The 21,843-nt window shown below is 43.1% G+C and overlaps 1 protein-coding gene across 3 annotated transcripts in view; it reads left to right on the top strand.

Annotated features, from left to right (window-relative positions):
• The first annotated feature begins 818 nt into the window (after positions 1 to 818).
• The window catches only part of LOC116506537 (phosphatidylinositol 3-kinase catalytic subunit type 3), a 90,313-nt gene continuing 69,288 nt past the window's right edge, over positions 819 to 21,843 (top strand). For all 3 annotated transcript variants that reach the window (XR_004255042.1, XR_004255041.1, XM_032214329.1), the window contains exons 1-8: positions 819 to 1,000; positions 2,701 to 2,855; positions 5,713 to 5,803; positions 7,763 to 7,830; positions 9,769 to 9,874; positions 13,463 to 13,579; positions 15,981 to 16,112; positions 20,895 to 21,023. Coding sequence is in view for 1 of the 3 variants with exons in the window: in XM_032214329.1 (XP_032070220.1) it covers positions 902 to 1,000; positions 2,701 to 2,855; positions 5,713 to 5,803; positions 7,763 to 7,830; positions 9,769 to 9,874; positions 13,463 to 13,579; positions 15,981 to 16,112; positions 20,895 to 21,023 (897 nt within the window). In the remaining 2 variants the exon portion in view is untranslated. The remainder of the gene's footprint in view (positions 1,001 to 2,700; positions 2,856 to 5,712; positions 5,804 to 7,762; positions 7,831 to 9,768; positions 9,875 to 13,462; positions 13,580 to 15,980; positions 16,113 to 20,894; positions 21,024 to 21,843) is intronic.

The raw sequence follows: 21,843 nt of genomic DNA, 5'->3' as shown, positions 1-21,843 counted from the left end.
CTTCTCGTTCCCTCCCTTCTATTCATGTTCTTTCAGTTCTCCAATCCCTTATAATTCTGCTATTAAAACACCTGTTTACTTAATATATGCTTATATATATTACCTCCCTTCCCTCCCTCTTCTTCATTCTCCTCCTCCTGCTCCTGCTCTTGCTTCTCCTCCTTCTCTCCTTCTCCTCCTGTCTCCTCCTTCTCCCTCCCTTCTCTCCTCTTCTTCATTCTCCTCACCTCTCTTCTTCCTCCTCCTTCTCCTCCTCCCTTCTCCTCCTCCCTCCTCCTCTCTTCTCCTCCTCCTCCCTCCTCCTCCTCTCTTCTCCTCCTCCTCCTCCTCTCTTCTCCTCCTCCTCCTCCCTTCTCCTCCTCCTCCTCCCTTCTCCTCCTTCTCTCTTCTCCTCCTCCTCCTCTTCCTCCTCCTTCTCCTCCTCCTCCTTCTTCTCCTCTTCCTCCTCCTCTTCTATTCATGTTCTTTCCAGTTCTCCAATCCATATAATTCTGCTATTAAAACACCTGTTTCGATTAATATATGTTTATATATATTTACCTAGTCGCTCATTGTTAAGCTGTAACCTTCCACTGTTGTTCATACTTTTGTACCTATTTTGTAGTACTACAGTCATTCAAAATCTATTTTTCCAAATTCTTCATACCCATTTATGTTAAAATGTCATCCAGATATCTATCACGCTGTTAAAATAATAATCCAACCTGTAGAGTTCTTCTGACACTCCATTAAAAGGAAAGTACTGTTTTCTTGCTTGATGTCACCTCTGTGCTCAGAAAAGGGAGGTTGATAAGTTTCTGATTTTTGATCCCAGGCCTTGACCAAATTCTTGAAGTGTGTCAACTGGGGTCTTCCTCAAGAAGCAAAACAAGCTCTGGAACTCCTGGGCAAATGGAAGCCGATGGATGTGGAGGACTCCCTGGAGCTCCTCTCCTCACAGTTCACTAACCCGACCGTCCGCCGCTACGCTGTGGCCAGATTGCAGCAAGCAGATGATGAGGTAAGAGAATGACAGAGTGGGAAGGGACCTTAGAGGTCTTCTACTCTGTCTGTCTATCCATCTGTCTCTCTGTCTCTCTGTCTGTCTATATCTTTCTTTCTTTCATCCATCCATCCATCCATCCATCCATATCTATTTTTCTTTCTTTCATCTATCTCTGATCTATCAATCTATCTTCTATCTATCTATCTATCTATCTATCTATCTTTCTTTCTTTCTTTCTTTCTTTCTTTCATCTATTTATCTATCTGATCTATCTATCTTCTATCTTTCTTTCTTTCATCTATCAATTTCTGATCTATCTATATCTATCTATCTATCTATCTATCATCTATCTATCTATCTATCTATCTATCTATCTATATCTTTCTTTAATCTATCTATCTCTGATCTATCGATCTATCTTTTATTTATCTTTCTTTCATCTATCTATCTGATCTATCTATCTTTTATCTATCTATCTATCTATCTATCTATCTATCTATCTATCTATCTATCTATCTATCATCTATCTATCATCTATCTATCTCTGATCTATCCATTTATCTTTTATCTATCTTATCTATCATCTATCTATCATCTATCTATCATCTATCTATCTATCTATCTATCGATCTATCTATCGATCTATCTATCGATCTATCGATCTATCTATCATCTATCATCTATCATCTATCATCTATCATCTATATCATCTTTCTTTCTTTTTTTCTTTCCTATCTATCTCTGATCTATCGATCTATCTTTTATCTATCTTTCTTTCATCTATCTCTGATCTATTGATCTATCTTTTATCTATCTATCACATATATATATATATATGTGATAGACACATATATCTATGTGTCTATAGATACATACATACATACATACATACATACATACATATATATATATATATATATAATCTATCTATCTATCTATCTATCTATCTATCTATCTGATCTATCGATTTATCTTTTATCTATCTATCTTATCTATCATCTATCTATCATCTATCTATCTGTCTGTCTGTCTGTCTGTCTGTCTGTCTATCTATCTATCTATCTATCTATCTATCTATCTATCTATCTATCTATCTATCTATCTATCTCCCTCTTCAATCCATCTCTATAAAACCACAATAAAATTGCAATTAAAAAAAAAATCTTCACTGCAGGTACTCTAGAGTTGGGCAAATAAACATTATGATGTTGTTAGCTGTCCAGAGTCTTGCTGAAATGGGTGACAAACAAATTAAACAAATAAACTATTAATGAATGAAAGGCATGATTTTTTTGAACTTTCCTCCATCAACAAAGCAGTGGAGAAGTGAAAACGAAAAACAGAATAACAGGGTTGGAAGTTACATCCTGGAGGTCATCTAGTCCAACCCCCTACTCAGGCAGAAAAACCCTCTACCATTTCAGACAAATGGTTTGCAATCTCTTCTTTAAAAACCTCAGGAGTCAGCTTCATGATTCATGGGAAGCCTAGATCAGAATGCAGTCGTCTCTTCAATTTATGGCAGGCATAATGATGACGATGATGATGATGATTGCCACTATTGTTATTATGGGATAGTTCCCCTTCCAGGCTGCTTTCTCTTTTTGTCTTCCCCCTTCCTAGCCCCCCTCAACCCTTTCTGTCCCCTTCCTCAATGTAAAAAAAAAATCAACTTCCCAGATCAAATTTCCCTCCTTCCCACGTTTTCTCCCCAGGATCTGCTGATGTATTTGCTGCAGCTGGTCCAAGCTCTGAAATATGAAAATTTTGACGACATCAAGAGTGGGTTGGAGCCCACAAAGAAGGAAACTCAAGGATCCGTGTCGGAGAGCATGGCCGCGTCTGGAGTCACTGCGCCTGAAATAGAGAGGTAGAGTTGCTGAACCTGAAGCATTTTTATAGACCCAGGGGTGAAATCAGGGGTGAAATCCAGCAGGTTCTGACCAGTTCTGGAGAACCAGTAGCAGAAATTCTGAGTATTTCAGAATATCTCTGAGTATTTCAGAGAACTGGCAAGACCTGCAGTAACAGAGCCAGAACTCCACACACACCCACCAGTATTTATAGAGGGACGGCAGCTCCGATCACACTTTGCTCGCACAGGCACGAGGCCGAAGGCACCAGCCTGAGGATGACGAGTGGGACCTCGTCGAAATGTCACTAAGATACTCTCAATCTTACACGTGAAAAGACCCGAATGCAACAAGACCAGCATACCTACACCCGTGAAAATCTAGGAAAACAAATATGTGTTTGTGTGTGTGTGTGCGTGCATGTGTGCTGGTCTTGTTGTATTCAGGTCTTTTCCCATGTAAGATTGAGATTGTCTTGGCAACATTTCGGCGAGGTCTCACTCACCATCTTCAGGCTGGGTTTTGGGCTTAAAGCGTGGTCGGAGCTGCCATCTTTCTATAAATCTTGGTGGGGTGTGTGTGGAGTGCTGGCTTTGTTTCAGTAAGTGGATTGATTGGATGTGTGGTTGTATCATGATTGGTAGATTGGTGCTGATCGGTGCTGGCTGTGTGTCCGTTGTTGTTTCGTGTTGTAATGGCCTGGGTGGTGGGTGGGGCTCATTTGCTGACTAGGGCTGGTTTCCAGATGTCTGGTAGGTGGGAGGTATCATCATGTTTATTCATGTTGTGGGAGTGTTTCTCTATTTCAATAGCTTCCATAATTATTCTCTTGTTGAAGTGTTCTGTTTTGGAGATTAACCTGGTTCCTTCAAAATTAATTTCATGTCCTGTAGCTTTAAGGTGCTGGAAAAGGGAGGAAGTTTTTTTCTTTTTTTTCTTACTGCGTTCTTGTGTTCTGCGATGCGTGCATTTATTCTCCTGTTCGTTTGTCCTATGTATGTGGCAGGGAAGATTTCGCATGGTATTTCGTAGACTCCTTGGTTTTCTAGCTGGATTTTGTCTTTGGGTTTTCTTAAGATGTTGGCTGTTTTTTGGTCAGTGTTGAAGGCTGTCTTGATATTGTGTTTGTGGAGAATTTTGCTGATTTTATCTGTGGTGCCTTTGATTTAAGGGAGGAGGGCGATGCCGTTGTCCTGTTCTGTGTCTCGGTTCTTGGGGGGAGTCTCCCTTTGGATTAGGTTGGTAATTGTTTTCCTTTGGAATCCGTTGGAGATTAATACGTTTGTGAGAGTGTGTAATTCAGTTTTCAGGCGGTCTTTGTTGGCTAGGCATTTGGTTCTGGAGATGAGGGTCTTGGCTACAGAGTTGATCTGTGCAGGGTGGTGATGGGATTGTGCATTTAAGTAGTGGTTGGTGTGTGTTTTTTTCCAATAGATGGTGTGTGCTAGGGAGCCATTGTGTTTTTTGTAGATTAAGAAATCCAGAAAGGGAAGTTGGTTGTTAGCTTTAATTTCCATAGTAAATTGTATTTTGGGGTGTAGGCTGTTGAGATGTGTGAGGAAGTTGTCCAGTTTTTTCCTTCCCATGTGGCCAAATTACGAAAGTGTCATCTACATATCTAAGCCAGAGTTTGAGTTTGTGTTCAGATTTATCTAAAGCGTTGGTTTCAAAATGTTCCATGTATAAGTTTGCGATGACGGTGAAAGGGGTGATCCCATGGGTGCTTCTTCTATCTGTTTGTATCTTTGTCCATTGTGGATGAAGTATGTGTTGGTTACCAGTGTTTCCCAACCTTGGCAACTTGAAGATGTCCGGACTTCAACTTCCAGAATTCCCCAGCCAGTGGGGTGTTGTGTTTGTTCTGGATAGTTGTTAAGGCTTCTTTTATAGGCACTTGGGTGAAGAGGGATATGACATCGAAACTCACGAGTAGCACGCTGGGTTGTAGGTTTTGTTCCTTTATTGTTTCTATGAAGTGGAGTGAGTTTTGTACGTGTGAGGTGATGGATTCTGCGTAGGGTTGGAGTTGTTTGGCGAGGAATTTGGCAAGATTCTGTAGAGGTGAGCCTATGGAGCTGACTGTGGGTCTGAGTGGTGTTTCTTCTTTGTGTATGAGTCAGAGCCTGAAATATTCTTGCAATGCCAAGACAAGAAATCCATTTTAAAGTATTCTTTGACAACTCCAGTAAAAATCAAATCCTATCAAACCCTCCAATAGACCGATTAGATCCCACAGATTAGGCCTCCTCCGAATTCCATCCACCGGCCAATGCCGACTGGCGACCACCCGGAGGAGAGCCTTCTCTGTGGCTGCTCCGACCCTTTGGAACGAACTCCCCGTGGAGATTCGAACCCTCACCACCCTCCAGGCCTTCCACAAAGCCCTTAAAACCTGGCTTTTCCGAAAGGCCTGGGGCTAAAGAGTTTTTGCCCCCCTTCTCGAATGGTATGGCTGTTGTGTGTTTTTAAATTTTGTATTGTTATGTCTCGTCTTTTTTATCCCTCTGTCTGTACCCCCTTCCCTGATTGAATTGTGAGCCGCCCTGAGTCCCCTTCGGGGAAAAGGGCGGCATATAAATGTAATAAATCCAATCCAATCCAATCTATTTTCTGACGAATTAAAGTCAATATATTAAATTAATTTATAACAATATCTTTTTTAAAAAAATATATTTAGTTCAGGTCAACTCAGCTCAATAGGGGATCTCTTGCTTGAGCAAGGGGCTAGACTAGAAGACCTCCAAAGTCCCCTCCCCACTGTGTTATTCTATGTTTTCATTTCTTAAAGCATTGAGGAGCCCATTTAATTTTTTTCCCCAGAATATTGTACATCGAAATTTTCTCTCTCTTGTTTTCTTTTGCTCTTCTCCTCAGCTCACAGATCATCACAAGCCCCCTGCCCCTCATTTCTTCCCCGCTACCAACGGCCAAAACGAAAGAATCGGCTGAGAATGAAAACCTTGAGGTGAGAAGAGAACCGAGAATTGATATCAAGTTTCAAAGGATAAACTTTGGAAATGGGCAAAATCTCTTCCTTTCTCTGCCAACATGGATGTAGGTATCTAGATCCGGGTATATCTTCTCACCTAGGCTTCCCCAAGACCACGAAGCCGGCTCCTCGTCCCGATAAAACCCCTTTTTATTTAGTTTGAAGTGAATTCCACTCCAGCAAACAACAGTCTTTCAAGATAGTTCACAATTATTGACCTTTATGAGGCTTGGAGAGCTGCCAGGCCGATATCTTCCAAACGCCATCCTGTAGCAGCAATCACTTGGCAAGAAGTCAGGAAAAGGTCTTCACCTGAATGAATGGAACTCATTGTGTCCTGCAAACTCCCTTCCCCTTTCGCTGCTCTTTATTCCCTAAGGGAGGGGCCATTCATTGTCCACCTGTGGCCTTACTCCTGAGTTGACCCTTAGTTGTTGGCTTCCCCCGGCAGCTCTGCGCATGCGCACACTGGGAACAGGCTCCAGCTGTTCTTCTGCCCCACTCATGTCTGACTCTGAAGGCAGCTGATAACTGTCAGACGGCCCTGGCCCCTTCTCTTCTTCTGATGAAGAGCCCTTATCAGAGCCTTCCCCAGACTCCAGGACTGGCCCATGTTCCTCCCCAACCTCCTCACTGTCTGAATGTGCCTCCAGCTCTGCTGTCTGTTGGTGGACCAAAACAGTATATGTTGAAAAAAGATCAAAATGATTGCCACAATCATGCAATTGAAGTCGGGCCTTTTTTAAAAAAAATCAGCCTTATTAGTGTGATTGAACTGATTGCAAGATTGTCACTTCTAGGACAAAAAGCAATGGGTGGAAACTATTCAAGGAGAGAAGCAACTTAGAACTAAGACGAAATTCCCTGACAATGAGAACAATTAATCAGTGGAACAGAAGTTGCCTCCAGAAGTTGTAAATGCTCCAACATTGGAAGTTTTTAAGGAGATGTTGGATAACCATTTGTCTGAAGTGGTATAGGTCTTTCTGCCTGAGCAGGGGGTTGGACTAGATGACCTCCAGGGTGTACCTTCCAACACGGTTGTTCTATTATTTGTTTTAACTTCTCCACTGCTTTGTTGATGGAGGAAAGCAGAATGGATGGATGGATGGATGAATAGATAGATACTGTACATAGAGTAGGTAGGTAGGGAGGCAGACAGACAGATAGATGATGGATGGATGGATGGATGGATGGATGGATGGATGGATGGATAGGGTAGGGTAGGTAGGTAGGCAGGTAAGTGGGTGAGTGGATGGATGGATAGATTGATATATAGATACAGAGTAGATAGATAGATAGATAGATAGATAGATAGATAGATAGATAGATAGATAGATAGATAGATAGACAGACAGACAGACAGACAGACAGAAAGAAAGATAGAGATGGACAGACAGACAGACATACAGACATGCTGTCAGCACTCCTCCATTAGATAATTAGGAAAGGAAACCCACGAGACTCCATTGATAGAAATCAAATGTACTTTTACTAATTATAAATGATCAGAAGCGTAGCAAAGCGAAGACTGATTATTTAGGCGCGAAAGCAAATGATATAGAATAACCCATTCCCCACCCCTTGGCATCCCAGTTACAGTCCAATCATAATTCTTCCAAGTGTCAGGTGCGAGATAACTTTGAAAGGCATCACCAAGATGGAATGTCGGTGCCGTTGGCCTTGGCGGGAAACCTCCTCCGCATGCGCAGTAAGACGGGCAGCAGAAACTCCAGAATCTTCCTCCAGCACAATTAGTAATCCCCTCCCAAATACCATGCCCTCCCTCCCCGTTTCAATGGCAGCTGAAGCAGCAGCAAAACAGAGGCTGACACATGCTAGAAGACTTTTCAGTTCTATTCTGATTGATTGAAATCTTAGATCTCTCAAAATCCTGACTTTAAAAAAAAAACACCTCTTTTTTTTCCCTTCCAGCAAGACCTTTGTACATTCTTAATATCACGAGCGTGCAAAAACTCCACACTGGCAAACTATTTGTACTGGTAAGTAACCTTTTGAAGTTCTCAGTGCTGAAAATTGTCCCAGGTACATTTTTAATAGGGTTCAGAAACGCACAGTTAACAACTATTAATCAGTTGTTGGGTGGTCCATCACTAAGAGCCTGGACAACCATTTGTCTGGAATGGTACAGGGTCTCCTGCTGAAGCAGGGGGTTGGACTAGAAGACCTCCAAGGTCCCTCCCACCACTGTGCTTCTGTTATTCACTTGGATTTCTGGTAGGAAGATATAGGAAGGAGTTTTGAACTACCACAAACCGTGACACCTGAGGATTTCATTTTGGTATCCAAACTGTTGTTTCCTCTCAGATGAGAAGAACTCTTGCCGGAGAGGTCATAACATTGTTTCAGAAAGTGAATTCTGCGCTGCTCAATCTCCGAATAGAACCTTTGCCCAGCTTTTATTAAGTAAATACATCAATTTGATTCTAATATTCCAACATGAACAACCAATTAAATATGAGCCACCAGTGTGGGGCGGCAGCCAAAAAAGCCAATGCAATCCTAAATTGCATTAACAGAGGAATGCAATCAAGATCAAGGGAGGTGCTAATACCACTCTGTAAAGCCCTAGTAAGACCACACCTAGAGTACTGCATCCAGTTTTGGTCACCATACTATTAAAAAAAAAGTTGAGACTCTAGAAAGTGTGCAGAGAAGAGCAACCAAGATGATTAGGGGACTGGAGGTTAAAACATATGATGAATATTTGTAGGAACTGGGCATGGTTAGTCTAATGAAGAGAAGGACCAGGGAAGGCATGATAGCAGTCTTCCAGTATTTGAGGGGCTGCCACAGAGAGGAGGGTGTCAAGCTATTTTCCAAAGCACCTGAAGGCCAGACAAGGAATAATGGGTGGAAACTGATCAAGGAGAGATTCAACCTAGAAATAAGGATGAATTTCCTGACAGTGAGAACAATCAACCAATGGAACAGCTTCTCTTTGGAGGTTGTGGGAGCTTCCTCACTTGAGACTTTCAAGAAGAGACTGGACTGCCATTTGTCAGAAATTGTGTAGAGTCTCCTGCTTGGGTGGGGGTGGGGGTTAGACTAGATGACCTACAAGATCCCTTCCAACTCTGTTAATCTGTTATTCTACACATGCAGAAGGACAAGCTCTAGGTAATCGTTGACTTGCAACCATTCACTTAGCAACTCTTCGAATTTTGCAATGTCATTGGAAAAAAAAAACCTGGACTTATAAATTGGAATTGGAATTTATTGCACTTATATGCCGCCCTTTTCCCCGGAGGGGACTCAGGGCGGCTCACAATCCAAGTCAGGGAAGGGGATACAGATAAGGGATAAAAAGACAAACAAAACAATACACAATTTAAAAGCACACAGCAATCATACCATTCGAGGGGGGACAAAAAAAACTCATTAGCCCCAGGCCTGTCGGAACAGCCAGGTTTTAAGGGCTTTGCGGAAGGCCTGGAGGGTGGTGGGGGTCCGAATCTCCACGGGGAGCTCGTTCCAGAGGGTCGGAGCAGCCACAGAGAAGGCTCTCCTCCGGGTAGTCGCCAGCCGGCATTGGCCGGCGGATGGAATTCGGAGGAGGCCTAATCTGTGGGATCTAATCGGTCTAGTGGAGGTAATTGGCAGCAGGCGGTCTCTCAAGTACCAGTCCTTTTACTTACAACCGTCACAACAAAGTCATGGGATCAAAATCTGGGTAAAATATTTAATAACTGACATTTATTTATGACAGTTGCAGCTTCCAAAAGTCACTCAATGTCTATATGATTCACTTATCAGCTGCCTAGGAACCATGCCAAAATCTTGCTTAGCATTGGAAATTCTGGTCCCCGTTGCGGTCATAAATCAAGGACTGCCTGTAGACGTTCCTTTCTTTCCCCAAACTGGTCCTTTGCGGCTGTTTCTCCACCAGCCATCTCAGCTTCTTGTTGTCCCCACAAAAGGTATGTGATTGTGGAGTGCGAAGACCGAGACACACAGCAGAGGGACCCCAAAACTCACGAAATGTACCTCAACGTCATGCGTAGGTTTAGCCAAGCCCTCTTAAAGGTAAGGATTATTTCCCCCCCCCCCCCATTGTGCAAGACGGACATTAGAAAAACTACAGACGAGAAGATAATATCTGTAGCTCAGGGTTGAAAGCACCAGAAGGCAAAAAACAATGGACGGAAGTCTCAAAAAATGTTAAATTATGTCAGGGTAAGGATTTAAGAACTGACCAGCTGCTAAGACCTCCCTGGATGATAAGCCCAATCAGGCTTTTGAATGCATGCACTACCCCGAAATATATTGCAACACAGCAGCAGCCATGAGGTGACCATGCTCACCACCTCCTGCACCTCAAAAATAACAAGGCCTTCCCAAAAATAAGACCAAATGCTTATTTTGGGGGTCAAAAGAAAATAAGACCCTGTCTTATTTTCGGAGAAACATGGTACAATAATGTAATGCTGGGAATGAGTCAGCAAAGATTTTTGGCTGATATTACTTTAAGAGCCTGTAATAAGAAGAGGCCCTGTGTGTGGTCATCTCTCTCTCTCCCCATGTGTTTTTCTGTGCTGTAATTGCTGATTGCTGTTCCTTTGAGATCTGATTAAAGTATGTGTAAGTATATATTCTATATTGACAAAACCACTCTTTAAATATAAAGTTCTGTTTACTGTAGTTGCTCCTGGGTTGTCTCACATAGTCACAATGTGCAACTCTGACAAATCATGGCCATTGGACTAACGTTTATTAAAACTGAGATGTTTTGCTACTCATCCAAGTAACTTCTTCGATCAAAATATTTTTTTGGGGTAGAGAAGAGTGTCGATGGAATGAACCAACTCTTGCCATTCAGACTGCAAGGAGGGAGGGAAAACAATGTGTTAATGAAGACTCAACCATCCAGGCCAACTTTGGTCTAGTTGTCATGATTCAATCTTTTGAAATACTTTTGACCTGGATGGTTGAGTCTTCATTTACACAATGGATGGAAGCTAAACCTGGAACTAAGGAGAGACTTCCTCACAGGGAGGACAATTAACCAGTGGAACGGCTTCCCCACCAGAAGTTGTAGGTGCTCCATCACTGGAGGTTTTTAAGAAGAGACTGGAACACCCATTTGTCTGAAATGGTATAGGGCAGGAGTGTCAAATTCGAGATCCGGAGGACGGATCTGACCTGCGGGGTGTTTAGATCTGGCCCACGGAGTGCTTGGATCTGGCCCGGGGGCCACCCTGGAAATAGCGAAGGTCTGGCCCGCGATGCCTCTGCCAGAGAAAACGGGCCTTGGGAAGGAGCTGTGTTTTCACTTGCAGAGGGTTGCAGGAGACCATCACAGCCGGAAACGGGGCTCAGGAGCCTGTTTTTGCACGTAGAGTGCTCGGACCGTCATAGGCGCCCCTGACACGTGTGACATCAAATTGGCCACTCCCACCCTGGCCGTCCCTCCCTCCCTCTCTCTCTCTCTCTCTCTCTCACATACACACACACACCAAGGTTAAACACAACCTTAATGCAGCCCTCCATGAAATCGTGTTTGACACCCCTGATATAGGGTCTCCTGCTTGAGAAAGATGTTGGGCTAGAAGACCTCCAAGGTCCCTTATGGCTCTATTCTGATTGCATTTGGTCCTCGGTGCTCTCTCTGAGCCTGGTGGTTTTCTTGCAGACGTTTCACTATCCAGCTAGGTGACTTCATCAGTGCTGGAAGGGAGTGGGGCTTGCTCTCTATACATATAAATGGCTTGCTCTGTTAGTGTTGGTGGGAGCAGTCTTAATAGTTCCTTGATTTGCTGTGGTTTACAGCCTAATCAAGAGTGAAAGAAGGTGAGAGAGAGGGGGAGGAAGAAAGGGAGGGAGGGAAGAGAAAGAGAAAGGAAGGAAGGAGGAAGGAAAGAAAGAAAAGAAACAAAGAAGGAAAGATAATGGGAGGAGGGAAGGAAGGAGCGGAAAGAGAGAGAAAGGAAGGAAGAAAAAAGAAAGAAATAGAAACTAAGAAAGAAAGATAAAGGGAGAAAGAAGGAAGGGAGAGAGAGAAAGGGAGAGAGAAAGAAATAATAGTAGAGAGAAAGTAAGAGAGAGAGAGAAAGAAAGAAAAGAAAGAGAAGGAAAGAAAGCTTTTTAAAAACTTCTGATTTCTCCAGGGTGGCAAATGTGTCCGGGTGATGCATTCCTTGGCTTGTTTATCTGAGTTAGTCGTTTCTTTATTGGGATATAAAGTGTACTTCTTGATTGTTGGCCTAGTGTTAATCTGCTTGTCTGAGTGTTGAGGTGTTTTGGTCTTTTTGTTATGTTTTTGGAGAGCACGCTCCACACCATTCTAGCGGTGATGATGTTACCTAGTTAGGTAATGAAATGTCTGCAAGAAAACAACCAAGCTCAGAGAAGGACCCCTCATTTTAACCTTGACCTGCAAATATTCTCTTCTATTAGTCTTTCATTTATCATGGATTTCCTTGCCTTTCTACAACCCCCCATCCCCCACCCCCACCCCACCTCCCAGCCTCTCTCAGTGCAAATTGGCTTACATTCACTTTTAGAATGATTGTTATTGACAAAGCTATGGTCAAAGCCAGAAGGTCAGCCAGCCATCGTCTTACTGTGGGCACCTTTGATTGCATTATACATTGGGGGAGAGTGAAGGGTGGGTGGGTGGGTGGGTGGGTGTGGGAAGGAACAAACATTGATGTGGTGCGAATGTCACAGTTTGTTATCTACTCAGAAAGGAATTGCTAAAAATCAAGAGAACGGCAGAGGAAGGGAGGGAGGAGGGAGGGAAGGAGGGAGGGAGGAAGGAAGGAAGGAAGGGAGAGAGAAAGGGAGGAAAGAAGGAGAGAGAAAGAAAAAGAAAGGAAAGAAAGAAAGGATGGAAGGAAAAAAGATAGGGAGGGAGGGAAGGAAGGGAGAAAGGAAGGGGGAAGGAAGGAAAGAAAAAGAAAAGAAAGAAAGAGAAAGACAGAAAAGAAAGAAGGAAGGAAGGAAAGAGAAAGATAGCAAGGAAGGAAAGAAGGGAGAGAGAATGAAAGAAAAGAGGAGGAAGGAGAAAGAAAAAGAAAGGATGGGAGGAAGGAAAGTTAGAAAGAAAGGAAAAAAGATAGGAAGGAAGAAAAGAGAAAGATAGGAAGGGAGGGAGGGAGAGAAAGGGAGGGAGGAAGGTATGAAGGAAGGAAAGAGAAAGATAGTAAGGAAGGAAAGAAGGGGGAGAGAATGAAAGAAAAGAGGAGGAAGGAGAAAGAGAGAGAGAGAGAGAGAAAGAAAGAAAGAAAGAAAGGATGGGAGGAAGGAAGGAAAGTTAGAAAGAAAGGAAAAAGAAATGAAGGAAAGAGAAAGATAGCAAGGAAGGAAAGAAGAGAGAGAGAATGAAAGAAAAGAGGAGGAAGGAGAAAGAAAAAGAAAGAAAGAAAGGATGGGAGGAAGGAAGGAAAGTTAGATAGAAAGGAAAAAAGAAAAGGAAGAAAAGAGAAAGATAGGGAGGGAGGGAGAGAAAGGGAGAGATTGAGGAAGGAAGGAAGGAGAAAGAAAAAGAAAGAAAGAAAAAGAATGGAAGGAAGGAAAGAGAGAGAGAGAGGAAGAGAGGGAGAAAGGGAGAGAGAAAGGCAGAAAGAAAAGAAAGAAAAAAGGTGTGTTTTTTTTGTCTCCTGATTTACCCAGGGGGACAAATCCGTCCGGGTGATGCGATCTTTGTTGGCTGCCCAACAGACTTTTGTCGATCGGTTGGTCCACCTAATGAAAGCTGTGCAGCGTGAAAGTGGGAACCGTAAAAAAAAGGTAAGGATGCCCAGACAATTAGCCACGGGCCAGGAACCAACTTTACCTGTGAGAAGCACCTGAGCGAAAACGAATCTTAGTTCCATGGTCCTCTAAAGTCAATTAAACCTCTCCAGCATCTTTGCTCCCTTGTTACCTGGCTACCCTCCTGTTAAGTTTGGTCCCAGTTCAGCACCAAAAGTCTCAATTCCCCCCCCCCCCGAGTGAATGAAAGACCCCCCAAACTTGGACCTTCAGCTTCTATTCCAGAGAATGAAAAAGCAAAGAAAAAGAAACCAAAGTTATAAACATTCTCAGTATCTCACTTGAATATTAAATATTGAACACCCTATAAACACCTCCCATTTTTGTTTTTTTTAAAAATGAATACGACACTCTTGCAAACTTTTGTGAAATACCCCTGCATGTTGTGTCATTTTTAGATTGATTTTTTTCAAAATCTTAATATCTTCCGCAAAGCCACCAAGTCCTGGCTGCTCCAGCAGGCTGGGGGGCTTGTGAAACATCCAACCCCACGGAAATTGTGAATGTTGCGTCTTTTTTAAAGTGTTGTCTTTGTCTATTTATCCCCCTTCCCTTGTCTGGTGTGAGCCGCCCGGAGTCCTCCGGGAGTGGGCAGCATACAAGACAAATAAAATAAAATGAAATGAAATATCTGGAAGGATACGACTCAGTCGCCAAGATAGGAAAATTCCTAAGGATAATTCTCTGGAGCAGTTGTGTGACAGCGAGAACAATTAATCTGTGGAACAAGTTGCCTACCGTTGTGAATACTCCAACACTGGAGGTTTTTAAGAAGAGATTGGACAAGGATTTTGTCTGAAATTGTGTACGGTCTCCTATTTGAGCAGGAGGTTGGCGTAGAACCGTGATGGTGAACTTAACGGGTGGCACGCAGAGCCCTCTCTGCGCTGGAGCTGTCGCCCAGGGGTGGGTTGCTGCCGGTTTTACTATTTGTAACTCGCGCATGTGCGATGTTCAATATAAGTTGTTCTTTTGTGCATGCGTGCAAAATGGCGGCAGCCGAAGGGCGGTGAGGGAACCGGTTCAGGGTTGTGGCAGGCCTGGGCTATTGCCGGTTGGTTCTGCGACCCAGGCCTGAATTCCACTACTGGTTCAGCTGAACCGGGCCGAATCTGGAGCAACACACCTCTGCCGTCTCCTCAGCTCAGCTCCAGTGTGCATGCGTGCGTGCCTCACGCCCGGCCAGCTGATTTTTGGGTCTCTGCAGTGCATGCGCGGTGGGGGGAGGCAGGGGGCAACATTTTTGCTCCCAGGAGGCTGCAAGGAGGCCTACTAGGCCCAAAATGGGGCATGCGGGGGAGGGGGTCACATGCTCAGTAGAGAGTGAAGAAGGGTTGTGGGCACATGCGCAGGGGTGCGGATCACACAGGGAAAGCGTGTGCGCAGGCGCTTTCGGCACGCAACGACAAAAAAGTTACAAGATACCCAAGATATTTTTTTAAAACAAAAATGGGATTAATAATTAATAATGGAAAACTATTTTTGGAACTCTGGATGATTGTTGACATTATGGTCAATTGAAAATATGAATGTATATTATAAACTAATGGGAATTCTTTGTTCTAATCTTGGCTTTTTTTCTTTGGAGAATAGGTGATATTATAATACTTTAAAGACTCATTGTTATTTTATAGATAATTATGAATTCAAGGAAATAAGGATTGTTGCAAATGAAAGAATATTAATGGGAATTTGAACACACAATGCTCAATGTACTTGAGAGACCGCCTGCTGCCAATTACCTCCCATAGACCCGTTAGATCGCACAGGGTCGGCCTCCTCCGGGTTCCGTCTACCAGCCAATGCCATCTGGCTACTACCCGGGGGAGGGCCTTCTCTGTAGCAGCTCCGGTCCTTTGGAATGAACTCCCCGTGGAGATTCGGACCCTCACCTCTCTCCAGGCCTTCCGGAAAGCCGTCAAAACCTGGCTGTGCCGGCAGGCCTGGGGTTGATGAGTTCCCCTCCCCTCTCGACTTGTATGGCTGTATGACTCTTGTGTATTTTAATTACGTGTATTGTGTTTGTATCCCCTTTTCCCCTTTTGAGTTGTTGGCCCCCTGAGTCCCTCCCGGAGAAGGGCGGCATACAAATAAACTAAATCTTAATCTTAATCTTAATGACAGCGCAATATTCAGTTATGTTTAATGCAAAACCAGTGATGTTATTCTTAATCTTAAGAATTGATGCACCAAAACTTGTAACCAAAGGACATGCTTGATGAAATGGAGGAAAGTTGTTTCCCCCCCCCCACTTTTTCTTGCTTTCTTTTGTATGTGTTGTTTTGTTTAAAAAGAATAATAATATATTTTTTTAAAAAATGGGATTCTTATTTTCATATAATATATTCTTCCTTTTGCTTGTCTTTTCCTCTCCTAGAATGAGAGATTACAGACTCTCCTGGCAGATAATGAAAAGATGAATCTATCAGATATTGAGCCCATCCCTCTGCCTCTCGAACCCCAAGTGAAAATCAGAGGAATAATCCCCGAGAAAGCCACTCTGTTCAAGGTAACAATACGTACCTGACTCGCGCTCGGTGTGACCTGGAAGATGTAAATATATCAATGTCTGTGGAAATTCTCAGTCCCCCATGCCATGGTTGCCCCAAAGGTGCTTTTTTCAAAAGGCAACTGGACTTTCTTTTTCCTTGGATACATTTCGCTTCTCATCCAGGAAGCTGCTTCAGTTCTGACTGAATGGTGGAGGATGGAAGGATTTACATGTTCTATGTGACATGTTATCAGCCTTCCAATATTTGAGGGGCTGTCGCAGAAAGGAGTGGGTTCAGGGGTGAAATCCAGCAGGTTCTGACAGGTTCTGGAGAACTGGTAGTGAAAATTTTGAGTAGTTGAGAGAACTGGTAGCGGTAATTTTGAGTAGTTCGCAGAACCGGTACTGGAAATTTTTGAGTACCTAGTAGAACCTGTAGTGGGAATTTTGAGCAGTTCCCAGAACTGGTAGTGGAAATTTTGAGTACTTAGTAGAACCTGTAGTGGAAGTTTTGAGTACTTAGTAGAATCTGTAGTGGAAATTTTGAGTACTTAGTAGAACCTGTAGTGGAAGTTTTGAGCAGTTCCCAGAACTGGTAGTGGAAATTTTGAATAGTTTGGAGAACGGACAAATGCTACCTCTGGCTTGCCCCAGAGTGGGGTGGGAATGGAGATTTTGCTGTATCCTTCTCCTGCCATGCCCACCAAACCACACCATGCCCACCAAGCCACTCCCACAGAACTGGTAGTAAAAGAAAAAAATGAATTTCACCACTGAGTGGGTGTCAACATATTCTCCAAAACGCCCAAGAGCAGGACAAGAAGTAACAGATGGAAGGTTCTGGAGAGATTCAACCTTGAACTAAGGAGAAGTTTCTTCATAGTGGAAACAATTAATCCTTCAGAAGTTATGGGTACTCCATCCCTGGAGGTTTTTAAAGAAGAGATTGGACAACCATTTTGGACAACCAGAATCGTATAGGGTCTCCTGCTTAACCAGGAGGTTGGAGTAGAAGACCTCCAAGGTCCCTTCCAACTCTGTTATTCTGTAAAATGAATTCTAATGGTGAAGAATGCAACATCAAGTCCACACCTTGAATACTGCATCCCGTTTTGGTCACCACATTATAAAAAAGATGTTGAGACTGTAGAAAGGGTGCAGAGAAGAGCATCCAAGATGATCAGGGGACAGGAGGCTAAAGCATACGATGAACAGTTGCATGAACTGGGCATGGCTAGTCTAGTGAAGAGGAGGACCAGGGGAGACATGATAGCAGTCTCCCAATATTTCAGGAGCTGCCCCAGAGAGGACGGGGTGTCAAGCTATTCTCCAAGCCAGCAGAAGGCAAGACAAGGGATAATGGATGGAAACTGATCAAGGTGAGATTCAACCTAGAAATAAGGAGGAATTTTCTGACAGTGAAAGCAATCAACCCTTGGAGAAGAACCCTTCAGAAGTTTTGGGAGCTTCATCACTGGAGGCTTTCAAGAAGAGACTGGACTGACATTTGTCAGAAATGGTGCTTGAGCAGGGGGTTGGACTAGATGGCCTACAAGGTCCTTTCCAACTCTGGTAATCTGTTACTCCACCTCAGCTGCTTTTGATAGTATTTCCATTTGTGCCTTTCTTCTTAATGTCTCCTGCTCAACCCTATATGCCCCTTCAAAGCTAACGTCCTGCAGATGTTTTAGGAATACTTGTTGGAGGAAGAATTTCAGGGAGAGGGAAAGAATTTGAGAAAACAAGATTTGATCACCGTAGGGGTAACAGATTATTAACGAAGTTGGAAGTTGTAGGTCATCTAGTCCAAACCCCTGCTCAAGCAGGAGACTCAACACCATCTCTGACACATGGCAGTCCAGTCTCTTCTTGAAAGCCTCCAGTGATGAAGCTCCCACAACTTCCGAGGGCAACTTCTATTCCATGGGTTGATGGTTCTCACTGTCAGAAAATTCCTCCTTATTTCTAGGTTGAATCTCTCCTTGATGAGTTTCCTTCCATGATTCCTTGTCTGGCCGCCTGGTGCTTTGGAAAATAGCTTGACACCCTTCCCCTCTGTGGCAGCCCCTCAAATATTGGAAGATGCTATCCTGTCTCCCCTGGTCCTTCTCTTCACTAGACTAGCCATGCCCAGTTCCTGCAACCGTTCATCGTATGTTTTAGCCTCCAATCCCCTAATCACCCTGGTTGCTCTTCTCTGCAAGAGTTTACTGCTTCAACATTCCTTATGTGATAGCAAGAGAGATCAAGGACTAGGTCATGTCAAACTGATAAATACATTTATTTGCAGAGGCTAATTGATTCTCTCCCCCCCACACACACTTTTTTTTTCTGTGAGAGAAATTGCCAGCTAAACAAATTAGGGTTGGGGTTTTTTTTTTTCTTTCAGAAAGGGCATTTAAAATGGAATTGCCATCTAAGTTAATTAGGGAAGAGAGTTAATTGCTTTAAAGTTCTCCTCCATTTGTGTCCTCCCCCCACTTTAGAAAACAATGGCTGTGGCCTCCACCCCCACCAATTTCTATTCAATTCCAATTACATTATTGTGCCCTTTTAAGTAGCATTGAAATGTTCAAAAACAGATGCAGGAGACAAATGAATGGAGTTCTTTTTCCGTTATAGTAGACACAAATGTTGATATTCTCCAGAGTAGAACCCAGGTTGCCAATTATATTGGCTTGGATCTTTCTTTCTTTCTTTCTTTCTTTCTTTCTTTCTTTCTTTCTTTCTTTCTTTCTTTCTTTCCTTCCTTCCTTCCTTCCTTCCTTCCTTCTTTCCTTTCCTTTTTCTTTCTTTCTTTCTTTCTTTCTTTCTTCTTTCTTTCTCTTTCTTTCTTTCTCCCTCCCTCCCTCCCCTTCCCTTCCCTTCCCTTCTGTTCCTTCTTTCGTTCTTCCTTCCGTCCATCCATCCGTCCATCATTATAAAAGATACAAATGTTGATGTTCCCCAGAGTAGGACCCAAAGCCTACCTACCAATTTTATTGGCTTGGATTTCCTTCCTTCCTTCCTTCCTCCCTCCCTCCCTCCCTCCCTCCCTCCCTCCCTTCTTTCTTTCTTTCTTTCTTTCTTTCACTCCTTCCTTTCCATCATTCCCTTTTACCTCCCTCCTTTCCTTCTTTTCTTTCACTCCTCCCTCCCTCCCTTCTTTCCTTCCTTCCTTCCCTCCATCCCTTCTTTCACTCCTCTCCCTTCCTCCCTTCCATCTTTCTTTCCTTCCTTCTTTCCCTTCCTCCCACCATCCCTTCTTTCTTTCACTCGTTTCCATCCTTCTCTCTTTCCCTCCCTCCCTGCTTTCCTTCTTTTCTTTCACTCCACCCTCTCTCCCTTCTTTCTCATATTTCTGTCTGTCTGTCTCTCTTTCTGTCCATCCATCCATCTATTTATCTATCTATTTTATATCCTGCCTTTGTGATTTTTGCAAATAAGTCAGGGCAATGAACCTATGCGACCATTGAGATGCTGCTGTGGTTGTAAGTGTGAAGAAAACAACAAACCCCAGTCCTAAGTCATTCTTTTTCAGCAGGGCTTCAACTTGGAATGCTCATTAAATGAATGGTTCTAAACCGAGACCTCTCTGAATTTATTTTACAGTTTTCTTTTGCCGATTCCCATTTGGTAGGAAGTTGATAAGCCCACCCTCATAAAGGCAGGATGTAAAATAAATAGATAGATAGATGATAGATAGATAGATAGATAGATAGATAGATAGATAGATAGATAGATAGATAGATAGATATTTAGATGACAGATGATAGATAGAGAGATAGCAGGATGATAGAAAGATGATAGAAGATATAGATCAGAGGTGGGTTCCTACCAGTTCGCACCTATTCGGTAGAACCGGTTCGTCAAATCTACCGAACCGGTTAGAAGAGGTTCCACCAGTGGACCCGGAAAGCAGGCCACACCTACAGAAGAGGTTCCAAAATTTTTTGAAACCCACCACTGGTCCTTGGATATGATTATTCTACACTATCATGCTCATATTTATAATACTCAGTGCCTCTGTGAAAGGTAAGGATGACTACTGCGTTTGTGGTGCAATCAGAACATTGCGTGTGTTGAAGTTGTTTTAACGCAAACCAAAGATGCCTTTTAAAAAACAAGTTTACATCCTATTCTTATGCATGCCAGTGCTGTGTGTGAGGGAATTTAAGGTGGTTCTGACGTGTCGTCAGCATCTTCATATCCGGTCACATGGGCAGCAAGCCATTCCCACAAAGGAGGTCACACCCACAAAGTAGGTTCGAACAATTTTTGAAACCCACCACTGTTATAGATGATAGATAGCTAGCTAGCTAGCTAGCTAGATGATAGATAGATAGATAGATAGATAGATAGATAGATAGATAGATAGATAGATAGATAGATAGATAGATAGATAGATAGATAGATAGATAGATAGATAGATAGATAGATAGATAGATAGATGAGAGAGAGAGATGAGAAGGAAAGAAGGAAGGAAAAGAGAGAAGGAGAAAAAATGAAAGGGAAGAAGAGATTGTTATATAGCTTCATTTCCCTGAGTTATTTGCAAAAATCATAAAGGCAGGATGTAAAGTAGATGATAGATGATAGATAGATGATAGATAGATAGATAGATAGATAGATAGATAGATAGATAGATAGATAGATAGATAGATGAGAGAGATAGAGATGAGAAGGAAGGAAGGAAAAGAGAGAAGGAGGAAAAATGAAAAGGAAGGAGGGATAGTTCCTCTCAACGGAAGTTCCTCCCAAGTAGTTACCTCTTAGACCATTGACAAGTTTGATGCCTTCTTTTTTCCCTTCTCTCATCAGAGTGCCCTCATGCCTGCTCAGCTCTTCTTCAAGACCGAAGATGGGGACAGCTACCCTGTAATCTTCAAACACGGGGACGACTTGCGTCAAGATCAACTCATCCTCCAGATCATCTCGCTGATGGACAAGGTGATGTTTCGCAGTGTAGTTATTGAGCTCTGACTATGTTTGAAGACCTACCGTATTTTTCAGAGTATAAGGCGCACCTTTTCACACACACACACACCCAAAAGAGGGTGAAAATTTGGGTGTGTCTTAAACACTGAATGTAGCCCCTACCCACCCTCCCCCACCCTTTGGCCTCTGCCTCCCAGCAATCTACCTCCTTACAGCAAACGGGGGAAAATGGGGCTTGCGGAGGCTGCAATAGGCTATAGCAACATCCTGAAACAGCTGATGATCGGAAGGCCTTGCTTAAACTGAAAGTGAAACTTGTTGTTTGCTGCAGGAGGCAAATTGCTGGGAGGCAGAAGCAGATTTTTTTTTCTTGTGCTAATCAGGCTGTTTGCTGCAAGGAGGTAAGTCAATAACTATAAATACCTGTAGAACGTTCAAATTATTAACTTATTTTTTAAAGACTGCTTTATTTTTGTTCCAGACCAGTGGTTCTCAACCTTCCCAATGCCGCGACCCTTTAATACAGTTCCTCATGTTGTGGTGACCCCCAACCATAAAATTGGTGTCTCGGTTCCTAAGACCATCGAAAATATGTGTTTTCTGATGGTCTTAGGCGGCCCCTGTGAAAGGGTCGTTCGACCCCCAAAGGGGTCCCGACCCACAGGTTGATAACTACTGTTCTAGACAGCTTAACATGATGAAGAAGCTTTTTAAAATAAATGCTTGATCTGAAGAGGCCCAGTGTTATTGTATGTTCTTTTAAATAGCAGAGAATAAGTGTATTTCCAGAAAGCCACATCCATTTTAACAGCATCTGTACAAGTATAGTCTG

Source organism: Thamnophis elegans, chromosome 3, assembly GCF_009769535.1.
Source record: "Thamnophis elegans isolate rThaEle1 chromosome 3, rThaEle1.pri, whole genome shotgun sequence".
NCBI lineage: Eukaryota > Metazoa > Chordata > Lepidosauria > Squamata > Colubridae > Thamnophis > Thamnophis elegans.
This window is presented reverse-complemented; position numbering and strand designations above follow the sequence as displayed.